The sequence below is a fragment of the Mustelus asterias genome, chromosome 13, assembly GCF_964213995.1.
Source record: "Mustelus asterias chromosome 13, sMusAst1.hap1.1, whole genome shotgun sequence".
Lineage (NCBI taxonomy): Eukaryota > Metazoa > Chordata > Chondrichthyes > Carcharhiniformes > Triakidae > Mustelus > Mustelus asterias.
In genome coordinates, this window is record NC_135813.1 from 98,714,464 (window position 1) to 98,737,585 (window position 23,122).

Below are 23,122 nucleotides of genomic sequence, written 5' to 3' on the forward strand. Positions count from 1 at the left end.
GTGGCAATGATGGCATCTCTGAGGCCAGCAGGAATTTCTTCTCTGTCCCAGATTTTCAGGAACAGGTGATGGAGATGACAGGTGATCTCTTTTTTTCCCCATGTTTGAAAATCTCTGCTAGAACCCTATCTGCTCCTGTGGCTTTTCCATTTGTCACCAGTTATTGGCAGCTTGGACTTCATCCATGCATTTGATTGATTCATCCTCTAATTTATTGATGGTTGTGTATTGACTGTTAACTAATTTTTTTTTAGCTGACTGTGGTTTGATACCTCTGGTTGTGCTACGTTGGGATTTTATGAAAACAATATTTGAGCCAATAGATGCAAATGGCACGTACCCATTCTAGTGTAACACCTTTATGTCTGACAGTTTGAAACTTTGAGGCTCTTTGACAGTGTGATAAAAGCATATATGAACATAAGAATTAGGAACAGAAGTAGACCATTCGGTGAATTGAGCCTGCTCCACCATTCAATAAGATCATAGCTGATCTGACTGTGGCCTCAACTCCACTTTTCCTTCCTTTGACTCCCTTCTCAACCAAACTCTAGCCAACTCAGTCTTAGAAATATACAATAACCCTGCATTCACCACTCCCTGGGAAAAAGAGTTCCACAGACTCATGATCCTGTGAGAAATAATGGCCAGAATTTACTGGCCATTCATGCCGCACCACCGCTGCAAGTGAGGAGGGAGAATTTGACGCTCTGTTCACTGCAGCAGGGCCAGAAAATCCCACTGGCGTGAATGGCGGGAAAATTCTACCCATTTTCTCATCTCCGTCCTAAATGGGAGACCACTTATTTTTATATTGTGTTCCCTAGTCCTAGTCTCTCCCACAAAAGAAAACATGTTTTTAACATCCACCCTGGCAAGTCCCCTCTGGATCTTGTACATTTCAATAACATCACCTCTCATTCTTCAAAAATCCAAGGGATGCAAGCCTTCCCAACCTGTCTTTGTTGGATAATCCCCTCACCTTGGTATCAGTCGAGCGAACCTTCTCTGAACTGCTTCAAATGCAATTATGCCTTTTCATAAATAGGAAGACCAAAACTGTACACAGTATTGTAAATGTGGGCTGGAATTTTCCTACCTTTCACGCGAGCGGGATTTTCCCATCCTGCTGCAGTGAACGAAGATTTGGCTTGTCGCCAAAATTTCTGTCTTTGCTGCAGTGGGAGTGTGGCGTGAGCAGGCAGTAAGATCATGCCCATGGTCTCACTAATACCCTATGCAACTGTCGAAAAACATTCCTACTTTTATATTCCATTCCCCCTTTCAATAAACAATTCCATTGCCTTCCTGATCATCTGTTGTACCTGAATACTAATATTTTGAGTGGGAATCCCTGGTCTCATCTGTGGCTGCCCTGCTGCCAGCAAGAATGGAGAATTTGGCACTCAGTCAAAACTCCATCCATTGCAGTGGCACCGGAGAATCCCAGCCGCAGACGAGGTCAGAGGTTTTCGGCGTTTGTGATTTTTGTACCAGGATACCCAGATCCCTCTGTATCTCAGAGTTCTGTAATCTCTCCCCACTTACATAAATGCTGCTTTTTTAACTCTTCCAGCCAAAGGGGACCAGTTCACATTTTCCCACATTATAATTTATCTGCCAAATTTTTGTCCACTTACTGATCTACATCCCTTTGAAGATTCTTATGATGTTGGAGAACGTGCTGTTTGAAAACAAGGGGAGTGTTATTCCATACAATGCAGGATGCATCATTCTGCTGTTTAGATGATATTGTGTCCATTTAAGGCAAGAAGTAACGTGATGGACAACAGGAAATCTGCGCAGTGTTATATTACCGTCTCCAATCGCTTACAGTGTTTAGAGGCAATGCTATTTTAAAGGAGAGTACAACAGTGTGGGAATACAGAAGTGCTAGAGGACGTCAGTTGTGGAAGAATTCAGAAATAAGTTCTACCCTGGAAGAAGTAATGTGTTTTAGATTGTTTCCGAAAAAATGGGGCTTTCCTTGTATATTGATACTAAATAAAAGTGTATTAATATTATTTCCTCCTGAAACAATAAATAAATGAATAATTTATTAAACATATAAGCTCTATAAATAATTAACCCTGCCACACACAAAAATCATATGAAGAAGCAAAAATATTCTCTCAGACAACTTGTTACCTAACCTTTATTTAATGTCTTGGTGTATAAAAAGCCCTTACATATTTTTCAGCTGTTTGTACCTTTTGTTATTTCTTGTTTTTGGCCAGATGACAGTGCACTCTAAGTATAGTAAGTACAGCTACATAATCAAATCTTTTTGTAAACAATCGCTTTGGAGTTCTCAGTATAAACAAAAGAAAACAGAGATATTATAATAATCTTTTGTTTTTCTCTCTCGTTTCCCTTTTCCAGCTCTGCTTCTTGAAATAATAAAAATCAGTCAACAATAGTTTTCATTGTATTTTATTCAAATAATTTCTGAAATTTTTGCAGCTTATTTCTACATATCTGAAAAACTCAGAAATGCTCTACCATGATGAGGAAAAAGAAATATCATTTGTGCAGGAAAAATAAATATATTCTGTTTTCAAATTCTCAATATGAGGAATAGAAAATGGAAACTTTTAAATTACCTCCCGTTATAAAGTTATTTGCACTTAAACAGTTTTTCTCTATTCATTCATGGAACATGGGCGTCGCTGGTTGGCCAGCATTTATTGCCCATCCTTAGTTGCCCTTGGAGGGCATTTGAGAGTCAACCACATTGCCGTGGCTCTGGAGTCACATGTAGGTCAGACTAGGTGAGGACGGCAGATTTCCTTCCCCAAAAGGACATTAGTGAACCAGATGAGTTTTTCCGACGATCGACAATGGTTTTCATGGTCATTATTAGATTTTTAATTCCAGATATTTTTTATTGAATTCAAATTCTATCATCTGTCGTGGCGAGATTTGAACCCAGGTCCCCAGAACATTAGCTGAGTTTCCTGGATTAATAGTCCAGCAATAATACCACTAGGCCATTGCCTCCCCTTGAACCAAGGAGTCAGATCAACTGGCTAAATTTTACTGGACAGCGCACATAAATAACAAATAAGTGGTATATATTGGATAGTCACGCGTGGGAGATTTACCTGGGGATAGGGCATTACCAATACAGACTGTTCTGAGTGCACCTAACATTATTTAATTAAATATTCATACCCTTGGTTGAAACACACCTTCTTTGTCAATCACAGAAAATGCTGGAAAATCTCAGCAGGGCTGACAGCATCTATGGAGAGAAAATAGAACCAACGTTTAGAGTCAGGGCAACGCTGACTTAAAACATTGGTTCTATTGACTCTCCAGATACTCTCAGACCTGATGAGATTTTTCAGTGTTTTCTGTTTTTGTTTCAGATTCCAGCATCCACAGTATTTTGCCTTCACTTTGTCAATCATATTGACTCAGAAGGAATCATGTATCTGGTTTTGATTTCAAAACCAATGTCTTTTTTTCCCCTTTCAAAAGGGAAGGTCATGACCAATCTTGAATTATTTGAAGAAGAGAAAGGGTGCACAACTTTCTTCTAATTTACAAGCCCTAGTTTGGTTATTCTCTTCCCAAATCATAGTGAATCTTTCACTCAAAATGTAGCACTTCATATTTCTCCATGTTAAACCCCATCTGACAGCTAACTTCCCATTTTGCTAATCTGTCCAGAACCTCCTGAAGTTACTTATATTCCTTTTCATAGTTAATCATACTCCCCTTTATGTATTGTTTTGTAGAGGCACATTTTAACATAGTGCCTCCTGTAGTCAAGCCCAAATTATTTATGTATATTGTGAAAAGTATTGTCCCAACATCGAGCTCAATTAATCCTATCTCGTTGCACTATATCAGGTAGCGTATAGCCTGTTCCCTGGTTGGCTCCAGAATGTGCTGTTCTAAGAAACTATCTCAAAAATATTCTATAATCTTCTCACCTAGGCTATCTTAGCCCATCTGAGTTTTCCAGCCTATATGTACCAGTAGAAATGGCAGAGGTGCTCAATGAGTATTTTGCCTCGGTTTTCACAGAGGAGAAAGACCTGGGTGGATGTACTGCGGGCGTGTGGTGGACTGAAAGGATTGAGTATGTGGACTTTAAGAAAGAGGTTGTGCTGGAATCTTTGAATGGCATCAAGATAGATAAGTCGCTGGGTCCGGATGGGATGTACCCCAGGTTACTGTGGGAGGTGAGGGAAGAGATTGCAGAGCCTCTGGCGATGATCTTTGCGTCGTCGACGGAGACGGGAGAGGTGCCGGAGGATTGGAGGATTGCGGATGTGGTTCCTATTTTCAAGAAGGGGAATAGGGATAGCCCAGGTAATTACCGACCGGTGAGTCTAACCTCAATGGAGAAGATCCTGAGGGACAGGATATATGAGCATTTAGAGAGGTTTAGTATGCTCAAGAATACTCAGCATGGCTTTGTCAAGGGCAGATCGTGCCTTATGAGCCTGGTGGAGTTCTTCGAAAATGTGACTAAACACATTGACGAAGGGAAGGCGGCAGATGTGGTTTATATGGATTTTAGCAAGGCGTTCGATAAGGTCCCCCATGCAAGGCTTCTAGAAAAAGTGAGAGGGCATGGGATCCAAGGGGCTGCTGCCCGGTGGATCCAGAACTGGCTTGCCCAAAGGAGGCAGAGAGTGGATATATATGGGTCTTTTTCTAAATGGAGGTCGGTCACCAGTGGTGTGCCCCAGGGATCTGTTCTGGGACCCTTGCTGTTTGTCATTTTCATAACTGACCTGGATGAGGAAGCAGAGGGATGGGTTGGTAAGTTTGCCGACGACACGAAGGTTGGTGGGGTTGTGGATAGTCTGGAGGGATGTCAGAAGTTACAGAGGGACATAGATAGGATGCAAGACTGGGCGGACAAGTGGCAGATGGACTTCAACCCAGATAAATGCGTTGTGGTCCATTTTGGTAGGTCAAATGGGATGAAGGAGTACAATATAAAGGGAAAGGCTCTTAGTACTGTAGAGGATCAGAAGGACCTTGGGGTCCGGGTCCATAGGACTCTAAAATCGGCCCTGCGTATGGTGTGCTGGCCTTTATCAATCGAGGGATTGAGTTTAGGAGTCTGGCGATAATGATGCAGCTATATAAGACCCTCGTCAGACCCCACTTGGAGTACTGAGCTCAGTTCTGGTCGCCTCACTATAGGAAGGATGTGGAAAAGATTGAAAGGGTGCAGAGGAGATTTACAAGGATTTTGCCTGGATTGAGTGGCATGCCTTATGAGGATAGGCTGAGGGAGCTCGGTCTTTTCTCCTTGGAGGGACGAAGGATGAGAGGAGACCTAATAGAGGTGTGTAAGATGTTGAGAGGCATAGATCGGGTGGACTCTGAGGTTTTTTCCCAGGGTGGAAATGTCTGCTACGAGAGGACACAGGTTTAAGGTGCTGGGGGGTAGGTACAGGGGAGATGTTAAGGGTAAGTTTTTCACAGAGGGTGGTGGGCGAGTGGAATCGGCTGCCGTCAGTGGTGGTGGAGGCGAACTCAATAGGGTCTTTTAAGAGACTCCTGGATGAGTACATGGAGCTTAATAGGATGGAGGGTTATAGGTAGGTCTAGAAGGTAGGGATGTGTTCGGCACAACTTGTGGGCCGAAGGGCCTGTTTGTGCTGTAGTTTTTCTATGTTTCTATGTACATTAAAATTCATATAGTGATCTACTGCTTTGCATTCTTCCTTCACTTTTTTCATTATCTGCGTGGCCAATGCAGCCTCAAAGGGTGAAGGTGGATCATGGGTTCTATGATGTTCCAAACAAAGGAAATTCAAATTTTTCATTGTAAAGCAGTAGGCAGTCAATCGCTGTTATTATGTCTTTCTTGGAATTGCTGTTGGTTGTCATTCCTACTACAGAGTTGTATCCAGAGTGGTCTTTTGCAGCCAAGTCAAAGCCGTTATCCATTGTCAAAAGTATCCAAACTTAACCCTTTGAAATATGGGATAGTATTTTAGAAGTCAATCTGAGGCTCCTTGCTTGAATGGTAAATGTCAAGTTTCATACCACATTCACTCTTATGTCTCACAAATATTATCTAGGTTAGGGCTATCCTGATCAAAATACATTGCAGCATCACGAGACACAAACTCAGAGAGCTGTATAATAGAGGGAAGGAATAGATGAAGAAGGCTTGATTTACTGCATCAACTCCTACAGAGAAAGCAAGGAAAACAAGGCAAGGTAAATGGTTAGAATTACAGAGAATATCATCATTCATGACTTTGATCAAGGCAGTCTTAGTACTGAACTGAACTCAATGCTCATGGATTAGGGAAGAGATAAACAGCCAGGCTTCATGTGGATGATTGTGATCGATTATTTTGTAATTATTAAAGCATGCATGCAGATGTCAAGTGAGGACAGAATAAGGCATGGAAGGATTCATGCTACAGTAATATGAAAAAAAGTTCATATAAAAGCAAAATATTGCAGAATAGTTCCTTGGATGAGATTCTGGAGGACGGCTGCTGTCTATGGAATTGTATCCGACCAAAAGTCAACACTTTCAGGAGAAGGGGGTGGGGAGGAGGGGGTGGAAAGAGACAAGGGAATTGCTGGAGAAAGTATGATCATTGTGAGATACAGCATTAAACTTATGTGGTTAACACATCATTCTAACTATGAGCAGCATTTTCATCCAGATAAAGGGAGTGGGGGCAGGGGGTGAGAACAGAGTTGTGCAGGCACGTCATTTAGCGCTACTGACCACATTATTTTCCCAGCATCATCACACCATCGAGCCATTTGAAGGGTTACTTTTTAAATTCTTTACTCCATTCTTAAAGTCCAAAGATATGCGGGTTAGGTTGATTGGCCATGCTAATAATTGCCCTTAGTGTCCTGAGATGCGTAGGTTAGAGGGATTAGTGGGTAAATATGTAGGGATATGGGGAGGGCCTGGGTGGGATTGTGGTCGGTGCAGACTCGATGGGCCGAATGGCCTCTTTCTGTACTGTAGGGTTTCTGTGATTTCTGTAAAGTTACAAAGCCAATGCTCAGAATGGACTGGGCAAATCCATTCCTTGCTTGCTCCAAAATCCAAATTCAAAATCCAATTGAATCCAATTCAAGTGCCCATAAGGGAGACAAACATGATCCAAGCTGACAAGATGAGGCATTGCATCCCATCTTGGGCTTGATCTGACTCTTCATCTGAGCCAAATGGCCAAGAGGCGAGCCAATTGAGGGACTTTAAATGTCAACTAAGGCCAATTATCAGAGGCCAATTTTCCCCCGGTAGTACCAGCACTCCAGGCTGACTCCGAGGCTCTCCTGCCAGCCTGGACACAGCCGTGGCCTCAGGCTGCCCTGTAGAGGGGGTTCCCAACAGTCACATTAGTGGCCAGGCCATTTTTAAATTCAGATTTAAAAATAAATTGCTGAGAAGCTGCATCAAAATAGATGGGGCCTCTCCCTCCCTCCCTTCCCTGCAAAGGCTGGCTGCAGCCTCCAGTTTGTTGTCCAACTTCAAAGTTGAGCACTAATTGGCCAATATCCCGTGGAGACTGCTCCTGACAAAATGCGGGATCGAGACCTCCATTTGACCCCGACGTTGGGGGTCCTTGCCTAAAACGCAAAATACAGCTCCATGAGTCAGTATCAATGTATCATTTTTTTTTGGCGTGCGTGGGCAATTTAAGTGTGCGACCTTTAAAATGATTTTGCACCACCGTGCACGCGTGATTAATTGAGTGGGAATTTACAGGTTGCAGCATAGCCAAGAAGGAACAATGGTCAGTGTTACTGGGGGGGATAGCGTCCTTCAAAATATACTACATTTCGCATGCCTGTTTTTGCAACGTGAATGTTTCCAGGGGACAGAGGAAACAGTTAACATATAAAAAAGTGGAAGATGTACTCAAATACGTTATGAAAGCTTTGACACGTTTTTTTTCTCAATTATATCTATTTATAGGACACAATGGGTTTAGCTTTAAGTTTAAATTGTTGATTATTTCAAAGTACTTTTGCTGATTTGGGGCAAACTTACCAGTGTAGATCGATTCACACAGTTCCTGTGTGATATGTGAGTAACATCATGCATGGCACGGGGTAGAAAGCTTCCTGAAATCAGCAAAAAATACTTTCAACAATTTGACCTCCAGAAGCAGACAGCATCATCACCAAAAATGTCAGATTAAACCCGCCTCTTTTGGTTCTTCATGGGGGGCGGGGAAGTTTATGAAGGTCGCAGGCTGCTTTGTGGTCTGTGCCGAGTAACTTGTTCTGAGCTAACATGATAACAGCTTCAGTTGCTGTGGATCGGTACCCCAGCAAAAGAAAACTCAGCCTCTCATTGAAATGAGGAAAAGTGTGACAGAAGGAAAATAAACTCTTAATTCCCCCCCCCCCCCCCCTCACCTCACCTCTTTTTAAGTTTTCATATCTTCGTTGGTTTCGCTGCGGTGCAGTTCACCCACATTCAATTAGGATCGTCTAAATGATCCATCTTTATGTGTGAACCTACAGAACTGCAGGTCTGATGGCGAATAAAATCCGCTAGTTGTTGGTTTGTGTCACCTCTGAAAATTAACCAACATGACCCATTTTAATCCAAAACATCAACTGACTGCTTTGTTTTTTTCAGTTGTTTACTTTCTACTTGAAATTAAACCTTACTAATTAAAATATCCAGTCGATAATAAATATTTGGGGGGCGGGGGGTTTAGAAATTAATCTCGAGAATTGGCGCAAAATAGGTGGTTTCGAATCTGCAGCGTCTGATTATATATCAGATGCAGATTAAATACTTAGTATCGGGCGGCTGATACGATACCGCCAATGTTTCGCCAATCCCCGAGAGATTGTTCTTTTATGTGTGAATGGTAGGTTGGACAGATTAAAGTGGACAGATTAAAGTGGACAACATGCCTCTCTCTGTTTTGCGGTACTTATCTCTCGGAAACAAGAAAAACCATGGATTGCAACTGAATCTAACGAAACCTTGATAACATTGCTCTTTCTGACACCAACACCCATGTGCCGTTTCAAATGGGGAAATTAACTCCTCTCCAGTCTGCTTCAGTGGCAAAGCCAGTGAGGCACAGATGGCAAAATTTGTTTCTCTTTTCCGACGTGCACCTTCCCCACCCCCTCCCCCCGTCCTCTCCTCAAGTTGTAAGAAAGCTGTTCTGGAATTCCTGTGTCTGCTGGAGATGAATCCACAGCCAGCCCCCCTCTGCTTGGGTAAAAATAAAGAGCGCTCCAGTTCCAGGTTTTCGGAGAGATCCTTCTCTTGACACTAGGAGGAAGTGGAAAGCTTGCTTCTCAGTCTCTGCTCATGGCTACTACAGTACAACAGAAAGCATCAGCCTGCACCAAAAAGAGAGGGGCAAAATAAAAGCAGCTGGGAGCAGAGAAGATCGTGGTGGAGGTGGAGGAGGAGACGGTGTTGGGGAGGGGAAAGAGGGGGGGAATACAATACATTCTCTCAACGGCCACCCCTGGAGGTTTCCTCACACCGGGAATGAAGACTGAAGCCTGGCTGCTTCCCAGATGATACAGTTGGACAGAGTTTTCTGGCTGTTGGCTCCTTGAAGAAGCCTCCTCCTCTCCTCCCCCCCCAACTCCAACCCCCCCATCTTTTTTGTTGTTGTTGTTGTTGGAGCAGGGGGTTTTGTCCCCTTGGGGAGGTTGAAGTCTTGTCTTCTTCCCCCGTGGGCCGGGTGCCCTGTCCCTCGGCGGTTTTGTAGGTGTGTGTGTCCCCTTGCCTTTTGCTCTCTCTCTGAGCTGAGTGCCTCTCCTCCTCCTCCACCACCACCGTCTGTGTGTCTCTCGCTCTCTCTCTCCCACCAAGATGGCGGACTTGGAGGCTGTGCTGGCCGATGTGAGCTATTTAATGGCGATGGAGAAAAGCAAGTCGACTCCAGCCGCCAGAGCCAGCAAGAAAATCGTACTCCCGGAACCCAGGTAAGGAACCGGAGGGAAAAAAAGAACGAATCCTGAGGTAAAAATGTCCCCAAAATCCGAATTTGAAAGCGGCAGCCCGTTTGTCATAGCGAGCGGACGCAGCACCTCTGAATCACCACCAAAACACAACAGCAGCAGCTGTCATTTATTGCACAAATTCTTAATATCGCCAATGCTTTAAAACATTAAATTGCGTTATTAACGGAAGCTAAAGAAATCAAACGCGCCTAATCTGGGTGCAAATACAACGGGACCCAATCGACAGTTAAATATCAAATATTCTCTGCAGATCCCCACCGTTAATATTCCAATTTGAGTGAATCTCAAATTAGCTATATACACACACACATATCTTTAAAATAATACCTAATTAAAACCAATTCAAATAAATAAAATGTATGAAAATGAATCTATATTTGTCCAAAGCATCCTGATGACAGGGTCATATGTTCTTTTAAAAAATAATCAAAAATGTACATTACCAATACCCAATAAATTGTGCAAACCCAAATTTAATATAGGTTAGATTGATTTTATTTTGTTTTTGTCCAGTTATCACGTGTGCCTTTTGCTTTTACACATCCCCAGTTAGAACTATATTTGAGAATTTGTTTAATTTGATCAAAATTTTGAAAACAAAATCTCTAGATTAAAATGAAAAAAAGCTTCACAAGGAAATTCAATTGGAGCACGTTTTTGAAATAGAAAATAGTGCTGATCAAAATTTAGAATGAGGTCTTCCTACAATGTGTCTGAATGATATTTGTTTTTTAGAAAAGCTTAAGTAAAATATGATTAAATGTGAATGTAGTATTTAAAATTGAATACAAAACGTGGTATACATTCAGCAAAATCCATTTTTGGAGGGAAAGGTGCCATATGATTTTTTTGTTTTTTTGTAAATAGGCCACTCGTGCTCGGAGTAATGAGACTGTAGGTTTTATGGTTCCTTCCTGTCTGATTTGAACAAACAGAAGCAGAGCAGTGTGTGGGAAAGAGTTTGTCGATACGTTGCTTCCACAATAATATGTTAGAAATTCAGAATCAAACAGGGGCATAGGGAAACAAAATTAATTTACATGTAAAAATGGTGCATGTGTGTGTTGTTTGCTGACTCTTTGTAGTGTTGTGATTGTTACATGTTGAATGCATTCAAGGGCTGTAACTCAATCCATCCTGAAAGACTTGAGAGGTAAACTGATATCAAATCTGCCTAAATTGCTGATAATTGTTCTCTACTATCCTTAAAGAAGTTATTTTGTTACAAATTTAGTTTTCTGTATATGTATTCACATAAAATCTAAATCAAACTACACAGAGGTTTGATATATCTGTTGCATGTAGTGTCTGAGTAGGACTTAATAAAAGTTAAAGTTATGTCATTTTCCTTTCTCAAAGAGACCCACTTGTCAGCTTGGATCACATTTTCAATTCAGTTGACCAGCCTTGCAATTTTTGTTGTGGTTCTGATGCACTCACAGGAAACAAAACAAGTTAGCTGATTCCCAGAGGGGGAATCTAGTTGGAAACAATTTTTTAAAAGTTTTACAGATTTTTTTAAAAAAGCTTCAAATATGAATATCAGTGTAGTTATGCTGTTATCCGATGACAATCTAATATGCATCATTGGTGACGATAATAAAGTATTCAGTCTCATCTAAATTTTGAGCCTGCATCTGAAAGGTTTTTTCAGATTTTTTGCAAATATATTTCTTTCAATCTTTTGATTTTTTTTTCTCCTAAATTGATAAACTGGGGGAAAAAATCCCAAAATGTTATGAGAGTTAAACAAGTGTTGATTCCAGGAATGAACCTCTGCTTATAATATCTTTTGAACGACTGTAAATCACCATTATGCTTTTACAAGCATTAAAGGCTCTTAACTCACTCCTGCAGTGCTTGTATATTACGAAGAGCTCTCTTGCTAATGAAAAAGGAGTCTAAATGCATCATCATACTCCATTTGCTGTGGTGGTTCGTAATAATTATTCTTTGGAAGCTGGCTAGATTCAAGTCGGCTTGGAAATTTCCCTTTGGTTGAATGAGAAAATGCATCACCAGTTGCAGTGGCAAAATATATACTATCCTGGGTTTAGTACCAGGTCTTTGTGGAGTTAGCTGACTTAACCTCGTGTATTCAAGATGAAATCAGAGATCTGAGACTAGGAATGAGAAGTATCAGCTAAGGCTCTGCTTCTGATTGCTACCCGGTTGTGTTTGTTAGATGGTGGGGTGAAAGTTAATGTTGCTTACCATGGTTGAATTGCAATATGATGTCCTCCAGCCTCTTAAATGAAGAATAGTTGCTCCCTGGTGGATTCTCTATAGTAATATCTCAACCAATCAAAACTGACAACCCCCTTTTCTCATGCAGTATAAATTGTTGCTTTCCTTGAAATTGATATTCTTGCATCTGTCTTGACGAGTGTAAAATGAAAAGCTTTGACAGTATATCCCTCCTTTCAGCAATACTCAAGTTCTTGTACTACCGAACTAGAAGAATTATCATTTGGATGAGGTACCGACTGGCTGTTGGCATTCATGAAACTGTATTCCAACACAGATTAATGCCGTTGGTTTTCACAGGTCTATGATTCTGTCACTGGATTGAGAAGCAGATATAAGAGAATACTGCCAGTAATAAACAAGCTTCAGAGAGATCACAAGAATGGTGGTTGTATGGAATTGGATTCAAGGGTTTTTGGTGTAGTTGGAACTGGGAACATTGTTGAGATGGAACACAGGAGGCATCACTTGATATCTAATTTTTGTGGTCCTGATCTCATAGAAGGAGTAAGAAGTTTAACAACACCAGGTTAAAGTCCAACAGGTTTATTTGGTAGCAAAAGCCACACAAGCTTTCGGAGCTTCAAGCCCCTTCTTCAGGTGAGTGGGAATTCTGTTCACAAACAGGGCATATAAATACAGAGACTCAATTTACATGAATAATGGTTGGAATGCGAATACTTACAGCTAATCCCTGGGTGGGATTGTGGTCGGCACAGACTCGATGGGCCGATTGGCCTCCTTCTGTACTGTAGGGATTCTATGATTCTAATCAAGTCTTTAAGAAACAAAACAATGTGAGTGGAGAGAGCATCATGACAGGCTAAAAAGATGTGTATTGTCTCCAGACCAAGACAGCCAGTGAAACTCGGCAGGTCCAGGCAACTGTGGGGGTTACAGATAGTGTGACATGAACCCAATATCCCGGTTGAGGCCGTCCTCATGTGTGCGGAACTTGGCTATCAGTTTCTGCTCAGCGACTCTGCGCCGTTGAGTCTCTGTCTTTATATGCCCTGTTTGTGAACAGAATTCCCACCCACCTGAAGAAGGGGCTTGGAGCTCTGAAAGCTTGTGTGGCTTTTGCTACCAAATAAACCTGTTGGACTTTAACCTGGTGTTGTTAAACTTCTTACTGTGTTTACCCCAGTCCAACGCCGGCATCTCCACCTCATAGAAGGAGGCAGTTTAGATGAAGCATTATTCTGCATTTAGCTGAGTTGTACTTGAATTCAAGGTGCTTGACAGCGAATTGCAGAAGCATTTTGACTCTGGATCTACCACAGGTGAGAGGCAGTTTTATTTTTCATTTGTATGAAATGAACCTGACTTGGAAGTGCTTGATGTTAAAACTGAGTACACAGGGTGGAAAATCTTTAATTACCGAGCATGATTAACCCTGACATGGGTGAGCACAAAATCCCCCACAAAAATAGTCTTCATGTGTGCAAATATATATATAGTTTGAAATCAATATTTTAAAATGCTGTTGAAAATTGCCCAATTCTGTTTTTAGCTAGGAATTATTGTTCACCATGAGGCTTAATACAGAAACATGTTTTTCTACACTGTGTCTACAAGTACATCACACCAATATCTCAAGTTTCTGGAACATTTCTTTAATATTAATTTGCTGCTTCCGCTAGCTTTCTAAATTCCATCGCCTGTTCCCAAGATGTTGGGCAGTTGGCTTAAGGCACTTCCCACTGAATTTTTTTAAATGTAAGTAATTATTGAGTTCCTCAATAGCTCAGTGTTTTGTTAGGTAAATGCAATTACAAACCAGAAAAGGTTCCAATTTCATTGTTGGTCTATGCTGAGTTGTCTGGAGAATGTTAAGGATGCTAAAGTGGCATCAATGTCCTAGAGTAAGGGAGGGGAAAAGTTCATGTGTCATGTGATGAATCTAAGCTTGGGCATGGTTGAGATGACTCACACCCCACCTCTTTAGCCAAATAATAGTCACTGTTGATGCTTAACTATTAATAACTTGGAGGACAACTAGTAACGTGGAAAGGGAGAGGTGAGAAAATTGAATTAAAAAACAAAAAAAGTTTAGTATATTCGGTTGTCAACTTCACAGTTTACACAAACAAGAGAAGTCCAACCAAGCTGGTCCATGGTGGAAGGAGGTTGGAGGAGGATGCTGTGGTCAGCTGTGTCAAAGGCTTCAGATAGCTTGGGAAAGATGAAGGTGGATAACTTACTGTTGTTACAATGGTATACAATATAATATGTGACTTTGGTAAGAGCTGTTTTGTTACTGTGGCAGAGTTGGAATTTTGATTGGAGGGAATTCAAACATGGGGTCATTACACTCCTTGATTGTGACTGTACAATAACAGGAACCTGCCAGTAAGGGAAAACCAATACCTTTGTAATAATGCAGTAAGAACAAAATTCCTTCCCAGCTTCGTCGTGCACCTCCCACACATAGAGCCACAGAAGCTTACAGTACAGAAGAAGGCTATTTGGCCCAACAGTCTGTGTTGGCTCATTGGGGTTAGATTTCTGATTGGTCTATCACTATTTTGCTCCCTTCACATAGCCCCGCATTTTCTGTTGCTATAAATATTCATTCAATTTTCAGTGTAATGGTCTCTGCCTTAAGCGTTCCTTGCAACAAAACTTTGTGAACTCTGACAAATTTCTCTAAATCTCTCTCACTATCTTGCAAACAATTTTAAATTGATAGCATCTTGTCACTAACTCCAGCCCAGCCAGAGGAAATATTTCTTCCCTATTTCCTCTAACAAAATCCTTCATCTTCACTACTAAATCTTATTTTTGCTTTCTTTGCATTTGTGGAAATAATACCACAAATGTTAAATATTTTCCTAATTATGGCTCCGGACCTCATTCTAGTGAATCTGTTGTATGACCTTAATGGTTTTAATGATAGTTCTAAAATGGGGCCATTAAAGCTGTATACATTATTTTAACTGTGACCTGACCAATATTTTATATAAATGTATACATTTTCTCACTCTGGTGCTGTTTATAAAGTCCAAGTTGGATTTTTGATGGCTTTATGTTTTTGCACTTGCGTGTTCAGAGCACTATATATTTACATCTTTGGGTTTCCCTATTGATCTGTGCCCTTCAGCATGTTTGCATTGAATATGTACTCCCATTCATTGTTTCAGTTCTTCTAGTTATTACCTCAGATATATTTTCACTAAATTGCATCAGCCACTATCTGTCTTTTACTGAAGTCTTTTACAGCTCTTGTTTGTCAAAATCCCTATTTCTGTTTTTTTGAAATAATTTTAAGGTAAGGCTGCTCATACTCCAGTCAAATCATCTTTGTATACCAATAATAAAAATAGGCTAATCAGTACAGAACTTCCACCCCTTCCCTAATCCAAGCTATACCTATTTGCACCAATTCTTTAATTTCTTTCTTTGTGGCTACACTTCTCGCATATGACTGATTTTTGTTAAAAAGGAAGACATTTATACACTGTATGCATTATGAATTCAATTTGTATTTAATTAGATACTTCTTCAAAAGCTCTCAAAATTTTCAAACATGACTTGCTTTTAACAAGTCTGTTGTGGCTGTCCTTGACTAACCTTTGCATTTCTAAATATTTAGTAATTTTATTTTGAATTATGGATTCTGAGTGTTTTCTCACAACTGACATATTAGACTAACTGATCCATAGTTGTCCATTTTATTCTACCTTCCCTTTTTGAACAAAGATGTGCAATGGTTCTGCTCCAGTTCAATGGCATAATATGCATATTTAAAGAATGGAAAACTGTGGACAAAGCCTCTGTTTCTCTGGTCTTTTTCAAAACTCTTGGGTATATGTCATCGGGGCTCAGTGACTTATTCATCTTGGGTTCTGCACTGCAATGGTTCCACTAGGATTGGCACCATCAGGGCCATGTCAATAATGCTGTGTGCGTATACCCATTAGGAAACATTCAAGAGGATGGGTTTGACCCTTCCTCCAGGGGAAGTGCCTTGCTGCCTCTTATCTTCTGAAAGTGTTGAGATCAGGAACTATAGATGTCGACTCAATAAACATATCAGTGTTTGCACAACAACATGTTGGGCTGTTAGGTCATTGAAGTTTTCTTGCCTCTCGGCCTTTTGGCTAACATCAAGTGTGGTCTGGTGATGCTGCACTTGGTAGTGGCCATTGGGTTGCATTTAAGCTTCATTTTCATACGAAGCAATTTTTAAAAGCGGTATCTCGGCCTTTTGGCTAAGATGCAAATGAGATCAAGCCTGGAGGGGGGCGGAGACGTCTGCCTACTCCAATCAGCTTGGCTCATGTAGATCAGGCCCAAGACAGGGTAGAGGGTTGCATGCCCTGTCTTGTCAGCCTGGATCGGAAATGTCTCAACTTGTTGAGACACTGAATTGGATTTGATTTGATTGAATTGGAAAAGTACAAAAAATAAATAAAGGGAAAGGAATGATCTTGAGAAAACAATGGAACTGACCCCTGCAAGCACTGTCAGTAAAGTGAAATTAATCTTTTTGAAAATTGACTGAAATTCTCACTCAAAGTACGCTACAGCATATATTGTTCCATGTAGAATATGTGCCAAGGTACTTTTGCATTGGAGGCCAGAGACAAAATAGTTAAATACCTGTACAGAAAAAGATGGTGTGTTGTGGTTCGAGAGTTAATAGAGTTTTGGAAAGTTTCTTAAAATGGACAGTGAAGTTAAGAAGTAGAGGGATTTAGAAAATAATTTCCAGAGAGTACAACACTGGTGGCTGAAAAATGGTCAAAGTGAGGGACCACTCACAAAAGACAAGAGTTGGCACAATGGAAGTTATCGATAAGGATGCAATATTGAAAGAAGTTGCAGAGACAAGAAAGCCATGAGGAATTTTATTTTGGCTTTGTTTTTTGTTGCATGAGACCCTTGCACTAGTAACCAATGGCAAGCTGAACACTAGAATAAAGCCCTGGTTGTAACAGATCTAGTAAGAGTTTTAACAACACCAGGTTAAAGTCCAACAGGTTCATTTGGTAGCAAATACCATTAGCTTTCGGAGCACTGCTCCTTCGTCAGATGGGTGTTCCACTCCATCTGACGAAGGAGCAGCGCTCCAAAAGCTAATGGTATTTGCTACCAAATAAACCTGTTGGACTTTAACCTGGTGTTGTTAAAACTCTTACTGTGTTTACCCCAGTCCAACGCCGGCATCGCCACACTGTAACAGATCTGCCACTGTAAGTGGTTGTGGTGGGTTCAATTTGAAAGGATAAATTAATAATAACATGTTGTACATTGGTGTAAGATTTCCCCACAGCTTATTGAGATCAATATAGTAAAACAAAACAAGTGATAAGGACCTCCAAGTGTCACCAATAATGTACTTTTTGTTCTTGTGGTCAATAAAAAATATTAGAAAACTAAAGCACTTTAATCGTTAGGGTTTTTATCTCTGTCATTGTCTACTGATGTCTGCTTCGTGAAGATTTCATTGTAGCTGGTTAAGTCAAATGATGTATAATCTAAGTAAGTGGTGAGAATGAATTTGTTTATCAGAACTTTATACAAATAATTGATAAACTTAGTTTTCAAGGCCATGCCCTCTAACTGTGTTCAATTATGAAGAATACAGTTACACAGTAAATCATGAGATTGTGGTTGTATGCCTTGACTTGAGCCATACTACTCTGTTGAGTGGAGGAAACAAAGATAAAATCACTCAGTGATGGTTAGTAAGGGATGGGTGGTCATTTAAGTGCTAGGGGAGAATAAAACCAGAGGAAGAGTCATTCTGGCATGGAGGGTGAAAATAAAGAATTCCCCAGGGAGAGGAAGAGGAGCTGCTGTACAAATGGCCAATACAGGTACAGGCAAATCCTATTTTTATGTAGTACCATTTTGCCGGAAATGCTAGTTTCATGGCATGGAAGTGATTGGGTTGCAAACTGGCGCATGCTGTGGTGCTGGCTGCTCCCCTCAAAAACATGAAAATATTTGAATGCACGCCTCCCTGTTCAATAATCAACATATTTATTTCCCATGGCCTACAATATTCATAGAATCATAGAAATCCTACAGCACAGAAAGAGGCCATTCGCCCATCGAGTCTGCACAGACCACAATCCCACCCAGGCCCTACCCCCATATCCCTACATATTTACCCACTAATCCCTCTAACCTACGCATCTCAGGACACTAAGGGCAATTTTAGCGTGGCCAATCAACCTAACCCGCACATCTTTGGACTGTGGGAGGAAACCGGAGCACCCGGAGGAAACCCACGCAGACACGAGGAGAATGTGCAAACTCCACACAGACAGTGACCCAAGCCGGGAATCGAACCCAGGTCCCTGGAGCTGTGAAGCAGCAGTGCTAACCACTGTGCTACCATGCCGCCAATATCTCAATATATTGTTACCAATATCTTTGTGTATTTTACTATAATCTAAGGGTGAACTACACAGTACCAGTTTTAAGCAAAGTCCTTTTTTATAGAATGAACTCAGCACCAACCCATTTCGTAAAAACAGGATCTGCCTGTATCAGTATTAACAGACTAGGTTTGCTCTTTGCCACCTTGGCTGTGTAGGACTGAGGTCTCAAAGCAACCAAAGAAAAATAGAAAGATGAAAAACTAAACATTTCAAAACTAAGCCTTTTTAAAGGAGGTACCATGTATCAAGACAATTTCTGTATTATTGAAAGGCAAACTGTGTAGCATTCTCTCTTCTCATTCAACCATAATTTGTTACTCATTTGACTTTCAGAAACTAATTAAAGAAATCATATGTCTCAGCTAGTAGTGAAACTAATGGGATTTCATGCAATGTGTTGGGAGTCAACATATTGCACTTTAATGAAACAACTGGGAGATTTTTACATTTTATTTTTCTTAATTTTCAGCATACGCAGTGTTATGCAAAAGTACCTGGAGGAAAGAGATGAACTAACTTTTCAGAAAATCTTCAACCAGAAAATTGGTGAGTGAAAAAATTGCACGTTTCAATGGCAATGATTTCTTGCTGCAGGGATTTGATTTTTGAGTTTTGTTTTTAATAGTATCATACATCAGCAGACATGTTATAAAAGAGTGCGTGAAATTCAACCAGATCACATTTTGTTCACTTGATCAGTTCTCTTATTTTTTAAATCTTTTTTCTTCTTTTCTCTCCTGAAGTTGTGACTTGTGCTGGGATGTGGCTCCTGCATGTGCCTGCAACCATCAAGTGCACAACCGGGTATTCAGTTTTCATGCATAACTTAGAATTTAAAAAATGCAACCATGCAGAGCATTACCCTCGGGCCTGACCCACACATGCAGGAGCCACTAGGTAATTGACAAGACATGGACATCCTTGTTTATTTTCACTCTTACCACCAGCCTCAGAAATACCAATTATAGTGTCACCTGACCATATTCAGATACTTCAGGAGACTAGGGATTGAACCAGGGACCTTCCTGGTTGTAAGGCTGTAATGAATTAGGACATACCAAGTTAACCAAAATGTGAGCACAATCCCACTATATCTAAATAACAATATTGTGTTGCATTCAAATGTTGAGTGTTGTCAAAGAGTGTGAGAGTAGACAGCATTTTGAAAAGGCTCTTTCTTGACCAATGCACTGGAGCCCTGATAAAATCAAGTAAGTTTAATAAAGAAATAGGTGCATCATTAGGATTGAAATTGGAGAAAGAAATGGTCCTAATTGGACCAGTCAGAAGCATCTTCATTGTCGTCCTCATGATCCCTGTCCTTCCCACCGAAAGCTGCAGTTTTGCTGCCTCCTGAATGCTAGATCGTGTCTCCAACCTGCTGGTTTTGCATCCCCAATCTGATGGGTTTGCCTTCAGCCTTTTTAGTCTGACAGTTTCCATTTCTGATGTCACCACATACTTAGTCCTGAACATTGCTACAAATCGCTAAATGTCATGAATGTCCTACCAAAGCATCACCATCCTCTTGCACAATCATAATAAATTACTAAGTTCTCTACTCAAAAATGAGCAAAATAAAGACTTCTGCAATTCCAGGGCTATAGGTGAATGTCGATATATTTATGATATCAATTACTGTAATGCAATACAGCTGTACTGCTTATTGAATTGAAGTTTAGTTAAATATTTTGTGGACACTTTGGTTACCTCATATTTCGATGTCCTCTTCTCCGAGCGTACTGCAGCAACAGAAGTTAACAATAGATCTGGAAACGTTAACATTAGAAAAAATAGGTTATTCTCTTGACTGTTCTTCCAATAGGGAACTTAGACAGTTTATTCTGTGCTGCAGTTGTTGAGAACAAATGGAACATATCACTTTGCCAGACAAACCTGACATCTGACAAATTGATCTGTGAAATTTCTGCTCTCTCAAAAGCAAAATAAGTAAAATTACAGAACACTTACCTAATTGTAAATCCTCAGATATACATGCTAGGCCTTCTTTGATATGGGAATATAGGAACAGGACTAGGCCATTTAACCCCTTGAGCCTGTTCTGCCAGATCATAGCTGATCTGTCACCTAACTCTATATTCTTACCTTTGCTCTAAATCCACTTTGGTGAACAAAAATCCATTCGTCTCAGATTTAAAATTAATAATCTAGCACTAATTCCCTTTTGCGGAAGTGAGTACTAAAATTCTATCACACTTTGGGTGTAAAATCATAGAATCCCTACAGTGAAGAAGGAGGCCATTGAATCTGCACCCACTCTCCGAAAGAGCATCTTATCTAACCCCACACATTTGCCAAGGCTAATACACCTAACCTACACACCTTTGGACACTAAGGGGCAATTTACCATGGCCAATCCAGCTAACCTGCACATCTTTGGACTGTGGGAGGAAACTGGAGCAGCCGGATAAAACCCACGCAGATCCAGGGAGAATGTGCAAACTCCACACAGGCCGAAATTGAACCCAAGTCCCTGGCACTGTGAGACAGCAGTGCTAATCACTGTGCCACCATGCCACCCAAAGAAGTGTTTCCTAATTTCATCCCTGAAAGGTCTGGTACTGATGTTTAGACTTAGTCTCTGGTCCTCCACAACCAGCAGAAATAGTTTATTTCTATTATTTCTGTTCCCCCCCCCCCCCCAATATCTTGACAATTTTGATCAAATCAGTCCTTAACTGTCTAATCTCTAGGGGTCAAAACCCTAGTTTGTATAATCCCTCCCTGTAATCCAGGGTATAGTTCTGGTAAATCTATGCTGTACTCTCTCCAAGACCAGTATATCCTCTCCAAGGTGTGGTATCCAAACTGCTAACAGTACTCCAGATGTGGTCTAACTAGGACTTTGTATAGCTGCAACACAATGTTTCCTCCTAGTATTCTGGTCCTCTAATTGTGAAAGCCAGGATTCCACTGGCTGTTTTGATTATTTTCTTGTTCCTGAAATTTGACATTGATTTGAAGTTTCTAAAGTCTTGACAGCCAAGAAGCCACAGTGATGGGTTCATCCTGTTACTAACAAGATATCATCCCTTTTTTCTTTGTTAGCTGATACGCTATTAATTTTGGAGTTTGTGTACGCCATCATTTAGCTATTTGAAGAATATTGTTCGAGTAAACTGCAGTAAATAGTGTTATTTCTTAGAAACATCCAGATGCATCTCAAAAAAGTTAAGATCTTTATAGTGAAAATCTTTATACATGGTAATTGTATAGAGTGTAGCGGCTTGGATCTTGAATTTGTGTTTGATAAAAGACTATATTATCAGCCATTTCATGTGTTAATATACAAAAGCTGCATTAGGGAATGAAATATGATTGAAGAGCTGAAAATGTGTTTGGCTAGTTTGATATCCATGATCCTCATATCAAATCTTGTCTGTAAAAGTTGCTTCATTAACGTCTCCAAAATTTAGGAAACTGCTCAAATGCATTGGAATTTTACACAATACCAATAAGAAGGGGAATGGTTCATTGCATTTCTACACCGAGTTTAGTAAATAAATTGTTGGAATTTTTATGCTGGGAATAAATGAGAAGTGGTTTGTGTTAGATTTTATTCACCAGTCTTTCCTCTCAAGTCATTCTCAATACCCATTCTTTGACCAAATAACCAAGGTATATCCTCCTTTGCCAGGTGTCCTTTTTATATCTGTGTGAAACAACTTTGGACTCTCTTCTTTGTCAAAGGCACTAAATACATTAAATTTGTTGAGTGAATGAGAGGTAGTTTGATCCACTTGCATTTTATATAACGGGAGTGGATGGTTTGTTTTCATCCTCTGAGATTCTCTATAGTGGAATGAGAAGTTGGTTCTTTGCAGGACAGTACATTGGAAGGGTTTGGCCCAATGGAATTTTCTATGCTTGGAGCACACTGCTAATTTGAAGTTAACTATACTGTGATTGATGCTAAATATGTGTATTCGAAATGCAAACAATTTGAAAAATAAACAAAAATCACATAGGAGTTGTAGATAGGGGGTGGAATTATCCAAAAAATTTCGAACTGTCATAACAGTGAGAATAATGGAGTGTCTCTCAGGTGCATTGTGCATCGCAGTCTTCCCACTTAGTCACTTTTTTGGAGAGTTGAGGAGTTACGTGCTGCTACTGGGGAGGTGGGGTCTAAACACGCTGATGAGCCTGACTCCTGAGTGCTCGGGCCCCAATCTGAGTGCACTGGGAGACTGCTCCCTTGGCCCATGGATATTGGGACTCCTCCCCCTCATCGGAGGCATGTTTCCCCACCCCCTCCCTGACACTGCTCGCTCGCATCAGTGTCCTCCCAATAGGTCCCCCTGACCGACCCCCAGGCTTTCATGATCCACCCTGCGCGACCCCCCCCCCCCCCTGTCATGGTCCCCACTCAGGCCCTACCCACTCAGCACTGCCCTGGAACACTGGCGGTGCCTAACTGGCACCATTGGGCTGTCTAGTGGCCACTGCAGACACAGCAGGTGTGCCAGCTGGGTAATGCCAGTGTGCCCGAC

The 23,122-nt window shown here is 40.9% G+C and overlaps 1 protein-coding gene and 1 long non-coding RNA gene across 3 annotated transcripts in view; one reads left to right on the forward strand and one right to left on the reverse strand.

Moving 5' to 3' along the window:
• Nucleotides 1-2,429: 2,429 nt before the first annotated feature.
• The window catches only part of LOC144502944 (uncharacterized), a 30,858-nt gene continuing 10,165 nt past the window's right edge, over nucleotides 2,430-23,122 (reverse strand). Inside the window, exons 2-3 of the long non-coding RNA XR_013499402.1 lie at nucleotides 20,319-20,377; nucleotides 2,430-8,082 (exon numbers count right to left, since the gene is read on the reverse strand). This is a non-coding gene — a long non-coding RNA (uncharacterized LOC144502944). The remainder of the gene's footprint in view (nucleotides 8,083-20,318; nucleotides 20,378-23,122) is intronic.
• Nucleotides 8,391-23,122, forward strand: part of grk3 (G protein-coupled receptor kinase 3) — a 247,284-nt gene continuing 232,552 nt past the window's right edge. The window contains exons 1-2 of one of the 2 annotated variants that reach the window (XM_078227374.1): nucleotides 8,391-9,964; nucleotides 19,078-19,154. In XM_078227374.1, the coding sequence (XP_078083500.1) occupies nucleotides 19,091-19,154 (64 nt within the window). In that variant the 5' untranslated portion in view covers nucleotides 8,391-9,964; nucleotides 19,078-19,090. The remainder of the gene's footprint in view (nucleotides 9,965-19,077; nucleotides 19,155-23,122) is intronic. The other variant, XM_078227373.1, reaches the window with a different exon arrangement.